General features: G+C 37.5%; 1 protein-coding gene across 12 annotated transcripts in view; it reads left to right on the plus strand.

The window, feature by feature from the left end:
- The window catches only part of BCLAF3 (BCLAF1 and THRAP3 family member 3), a 52,447-nt gene extending 46,742 nt beyond the window's left edge, over window positions 1-5,705 (plus strand). For 11 of the 12 annotated variants that reach the window (XR_240753.5, XR_009493614.1, XM_059883883.1 and 8 more), the window contains one exon: window positions 4,679-5,705. Coding sequence is in view for 10 of the 12 variants with exons in the window: in XM_059883883.1 (XP_059739866.1) it covers window positions 4,679-4,708 (30 nt within the window). In the remaining 2 variants the exon portion in view is untranslated. Of the gene's footprint in view, window positions 1-3,876; window positions 3,906-4,678 lie in introns of all 12 variants that reach the window. The other variant, XM_010821484.4, reaches the window with a different exon arrangement.
- Window positions 5,706-6,000: the final 295 nt, after the last annotated feature.

Here is a 6,000-nt window from a genome sequence, read left to right on the forward strand (position 1 = left end):
ACTTAGTGATCTGTCATCAAAAAGTATTTGAATATTCTTTTACTGACAGGTTGATTTTGTCCTCCTACAATTAAAATAAGGCAAAAAAAATGGAAAGCATCTGACTTGCAGAAGTATGATCTTTATTACTAGCTACTAGGGTTGATTCTGGAGAAGGCAATGGCAACCCACTCCAGTACTCTTGGCTGGAAAATCCCATGGGCAGAGGAGCCTGGTAGACTGCAGTCCATGGGGTCGCGAAGAGTCGGACACAACTGAGTGACTTCACTTTCACTTTTCACTTTCATGCATTGGAGGAGGAAATGGCAACTCACTCCAGTGTTCTTGCCTGGAGAATCCCAGGGACAGGGGAGCCTGGTGGGCTGTCTTCTATGGGGTCGCACAGAGTTGGACACAACTGAAGTGACTTAGCAGCAGCAGCAGGGTTGATTCACTTTCTTGACACCATCACCAGTATTTCCAGGTGCCCCTTTTTTGGGGGAGGGGCCCCAGGTAATGCAAAGTACTAAGATTCAGGATAAGAAGGTGTATCTTTCTAGTATAAAAGTATATCTTTCTAGTATAAAAAGGAAGGGAATCAGCCTTAACCCATTGTACAGGCAGATTAATTATGGAAAGCAAGCATTGAGCATTTGAAGGTCTGGAAATTAATCCCCTCCAAACTGTCTATATGCACATACACCCTGGAAAATCATCATATACCCCTAAGAGTATGTGTTACCCCAGTTTGATGATTGCTGACTTACTTAACCATGCCTCTGTTGATGACTTAAAAAAGTCAAAGTCACTCAGTCATGTCCCACTCTTTGTGACCCCATGGACTATATACAGTCACATGGAATTCTCCAGGCAAAAATACCAGAATGGGTATAGCTGTTTTCTCCTCCAGGGAATCTTCCCCACCTAGGAAGTGAACCCAGGTCTCCTGCATTGCAGGCGCAGGATGCATTGTTGCTGTTGATGACTTAGGGATAGTTTACAGGTTTTTTTCTTCTGTAAAGCAACTGAGCACATTGACATTTTGGTATCTTGCCATGGCTTCATTTTTCCTCATTTTTGTTTTCACGAGAAGCACATGAAAAGGCCTGTTTACCTATGCCTAGCTAGCACGCCACATTATTAATCTCTATTACCCGTTGTCAGTCTAATAGCAGAAAATAGTTCTCATATGCCTTTCTTCAGTTACTAATGATGTGAACATATTTTTTATGTGTTACTGGTCATTTGTATTTCTTCCCTCAGTTTCCTTATTTCTATGCTCTACCAGTGTTTCTGTTGAGGGTTGGTACTTTTTCTTACTGCTTTGTGGGAGCTTTTGATTTACTGAGGGCCTTAACCTGTCACGCATTTTGCTGCTATTTATATTTGTCAGCTTGTGTGTGTGTGTGTGAAATTTTTTTTTCTTTTTTATTTTATTTTCTTTTTTAACTTTACAATATTGTATTGGTTTTGCCATATATCAACATGAATTAGCTTTTATGGTGGCTTTTACATTACCGACCTGGTAAATTTTCATGAATCTATCAGGTTAATCCTGTATCTTTTAGATTTCATATCATGTTTGTGCTTATAAAAAAAATACCTTACTGTGTTTCCTTTAAGTAGTTTTATGGTTAATTTTTTCAATATATAAATACTTGTTCCTTTTAGAATTTGTCTTTATGAAACAATATAAGGTCAGGATCTAATTTTTTTCCCAATGGATGGTCAGTTTTTCTAACACTGCTTATTGAGTAGTTTGTCCTCCCCTCCCCAACTAGAAATGCTACCTTTGCTGTGTGTTGCATTCTTAGGTATTCCAGGGCTTTTCGGGGAATCTTTAGAGCCTCCAACTTGCTCTCTCACCTCCTGTGATTTGTTTATTCTGTCCCTTTGCTAGTAACACAGTTAATTGTCCCAAAACACAGCCTGAGTCATATCACTCTTGTGCAAACATCTTCCAAGGATTCTGTTGCCTATTAAAAAAAAGAGACCAGACTTGTTAGCCAGGTCCAGCTCTAAGCTGCCTTTCTAACCACATTTTCCCATGTGCCCTCTGTTTTTTGGAGCATAATATGTTTCATGTATTTTTATCTTTATTCATGCCGTTCTCTTGACTAGAAATTGCCTCCAGATCCCCATTCTTTTCTTATTAAACCCCTCTTTCCTTTTAAGATCCACTGTAAAGTCTTATGAAAGCCCCCTCTTTAGCTCTTGCTTCATTTGGTCTCTAACTGTTCCTTCTTACCTTTCTATTTCCCCAAATAGTTGATCAACTCCTTGAGGATAGAGGGAACCTCATTAGTGTCATGTCTCCCCCTACTACCTTTCATAGTAGTCTGTCTTTTAAAATGCTTGTTGAATGGAATCTAATCACAACACACAGAAACACATACACATACACCTCTATAGCTCTAAAAAGTTAGTGCACAGCAGCAGTTGTGTCAGGGGTCCCGAGAACCACCCCAGGTTCAGTGATTCACTAGGAGGAATCAGAGGATGCAGCCTGTGGTGACACTGGTAGCTGTGATGTTCAGCGGAATGCTGCACGGCACAGTCAGCACAGAGAGGTGCACGGACGAAGTTCAGAGGACAGTGGTGCACGGACGAAGTTCAGAGGACAGTGGGTACAGGTTTTCAAGAGTCCCATCCCAGTGGAGTCACATAGGATGTGCCTGAGACCCCAAACAGTGAGCTGTTTGGGGGCACGCGTGAAATGTTGCCAAGCAGGGAATCTCGGTAGAGACTCAGGGCCCAATGGTGGTCATGTAGGTAGCCCCTGCCAGGCACATACCACATTCCAGACTCTGAGCTAGAAAGCAGATGTTCAGCATAGACCATGTTGTTTGCACAATTTATGCACTCATCGATGGTGAGAACTTCCCGAAATGTAAGTTCTTAGATGCCAGCCAAAGGCCAGCTTTATAAGCAGGCCTTTCAGAGGATAGCAGTCAGGTATGCTATGTTCACTCTTTTCTGCACAGCCACATTTTTGAAGAGCTTGTTTCCACAGGTGGAAGTGCCTGAAGAGAGGTGGAAAAGATCAGGATGTTAGAAATGGTCAGGGAGTATATGCTAAGTATTGTGATTTCTACTGTCTTTACCGAGGAGGGAAGTTGTAAGCTGAGCCTTGGAGAGCAGGACTTAGAAGCAGTACAGCCAAAGATCCATTTTTGTCAGTAGAATGTAGAGTTGGATAGAGACAGGGGTATGCAAATTATAGAGGACCTGGAAATCTGGGTAGAAAAGAGAGGACATGAGGTGGTGGCAGTAGAACGTCTTCCTAGACTGAGAAGGAGAAAACTGTCTGAGGCTGAGGGCTTGGTGGGCAGGTTCCAGGAGGAGGCAAAATGGAGGAAGACCAACAAGGAAATACTTGCAGTGACACAAGTGTCAGGTTATGAACACCTCGACGAGGGTGGTTCATCTAGGTCTAACTAACTCCTATGTCTAGTTCAGCATTCTACTTAACACAGGTTTTCAAATAATTGGAAGAATGTAGGGATCAATCTGAGAGTGGGTGTAGAAGAAGCCATGTCAGGGGTGAAGGTGATGCAGAATAATTACACATTTTTACAAACAAAATGTTTAAGTTGAAGTTTTTCAGAATTATTACAGTTAATGTTTATTTTTAAAGTTGTTAATAGGCAACAGATATTTTATTTGAAGATCAATGTAAATGCTATTTATATTATATAATGAGTAAAGAAATAGGATACAGTGAACTCTGGCTCTATTTAAAGGAATGATGTTGACAAAAATATATATGTATGTATTTTGAACATTTCATTAATCAAAATAGAAGAATTTCCTATCAGTACTGTTTTTGTTTGGAATTAGACGTTTCCATACAAATATAAGTGCCAAAAAATAAATAAACTTTTAAATTTTTTTCAGTTTTAGTAATATAAGATCCTAGTTAAAAGGTAAGGCTATATGTATTAATAAGTTTTTTAATGTCCCAGAAAAACATGCCATTCTACCGTTTTTGCTCTTTTATTAATTGCATGGTCCTGTGTCCAGTTTGTGGTTGGTAATTTAGTATTTTGCATAGCATCACAGTATAGAATTCACATTTGTTAAGTCATAGTCTTATTGTTATTGTGAATTCCTTTTCCTGTGTTTATTGAAACCATACATCTTCGTACAATGTAGGTAACCATCCAAAAGCAAGAAAGCTTTAACCCCTCTAATGGCTTTCTCTGCTGTTATCAGTTAAGCTAGAAGAGTCCATTTAGTTTTAGAATTAGATACCATATGATGACAAAGATAAAGGTTGTGTGCGTGTCACATTGGGGTCTGTTTTTGAGAGACTAAGGTTTAAGAGTCTTGATTTTTCTGTCAGGGATGTCCCCAGTGAAACTCACCTAAGTAGCAAAATGCTGTTTTCATTAACTTACTAATACTAGCCTATTGAGTGCCATATATTCTTTGTCCTACTGACACCATTTGATAGCTGCTTTGATGTGTTTTGTTGTTACTTTCTGTCTTTGGGTATATATATATGTATATATGTATATATGTGTGTGTGTATATATATATATATATATATATATATAGCTTTGTGGGGATCTTGAGTACAAGTGGTAATATATTAATTAAAATATTTTGAAAATTGGAGTGTAAACAGAATTCTAGCTCAGATGTTTGAACCGACAATTCTTTTGAAGACCGTATTTCTCCTGTTTTCTCTCAATAGGAATATACCAACATTGACCCAGCAATCTAATCGGAAATTGTTATAAATGGAAACGACACTACAGGACGATATTTGGGAGCATCTTTTTATCAAGAGTTAGAATTGGCACTAAAGCACTAATACTGTAACTTTCTTGATAAAATAATTTTATTTTTCTGTAGTGGAATGCTGCAACTTTTTTACACTTAACAATTGCTTTTAAATTACAGTATTCAATTTAAAAGTTGTATTAACTACAGCTTCTTTTGCAAAAAGTCTCAAAGGGGCATTATTTGTTGATGCATTTTTCTCTGAGCATGGTTTCATAGAGAATTGAGTTATATCCAGACATTTCTATGTTGAAAGTTTTGCTTATGAAATAAAACAAAGTATAAATTGTATAGTGTCTGTACATGAAAGAACTTTAAACAGTGGCCTTACATAGCAATTTTTATATCAGATTTTTCTTTTTCTGATGACATTTTGGCTTACAACTTGAAGTTTTCTTAAGCTTCTGAAGATCGAGGTCTATATACTTCATACATTTCATATTATGACATAAGAAAGCGCAAAAAAGGTGCTTCAAATTTTCCATCAGGTAGTTATGAGTGCACTGAATTTTTAGTAATTGGTTCATTCAATTTTTTTTCCACAACTATTTGTTCTTTTCCAGTTTCAAAATGCTATTGTGAAAAATACATAAAGGTTTTATAATCTATATATTCCATCTTACTTTCCCTCAGGGTAAGCTTGTGCGTATCATATTTTTAAAGGCTTTTAAAAAATTGACAGACAAAAATCTCATATTTGGAAATTGTACTTTACTACAGCATTACACATTTTGCAAGCACATATTATAAAGTTTTCAGTTCAGTTGTACTGAGTACCTACAATGTGTAAGATAACATCGATGGGACTTTCAATGATATTTTAAGTCTCAATACCTTGTTTCTTTGTTTTCTGTGTTCTGCTTAATAATAATATACATTCCCACTTACATTTTTGTCAAATGTTTAATTGTAATGAAATAAAATACTATTGCTCCTTCTGCTTGAAGCAATTACTTGCCAGTTTATGAGAACATTAATTTCATATGAGAATTACAGCCCTAGGTATGACCTGTTGATGTTTAAACCACTTCTCTGTACTTAACAAAGACCAAACATAATATACTAAAGGTTGAGAGAGAAATTGGCATTCCTGGTTGAGCATCTCCTGGTCACATTTCTTTCTTACTGGTTTCACAGACCTCAAGAGGCACTATTCTGTTGGTGGTTTTGCTGCTTTTAAAATCTGATGGGTTGGCGAAATCTGGGTAAAGCGTACATAGGATCTCTGGATTA

Source organism: Bos taurus, chromosome X (genome assembly GCF_002263795.3).
Source record: "Bos taurus isolate L1 Dominette 01449 registration number 42190680 breed Hereford chromosome X, ARS-UCD2.0, whole genome shotgun sequence".
NCBI classification, from domain to species: Eukaryota; Metazoa; Chordata; class Mammalia; order Artiodactyla; family Bovidae; genus Bos; species Bos taurus.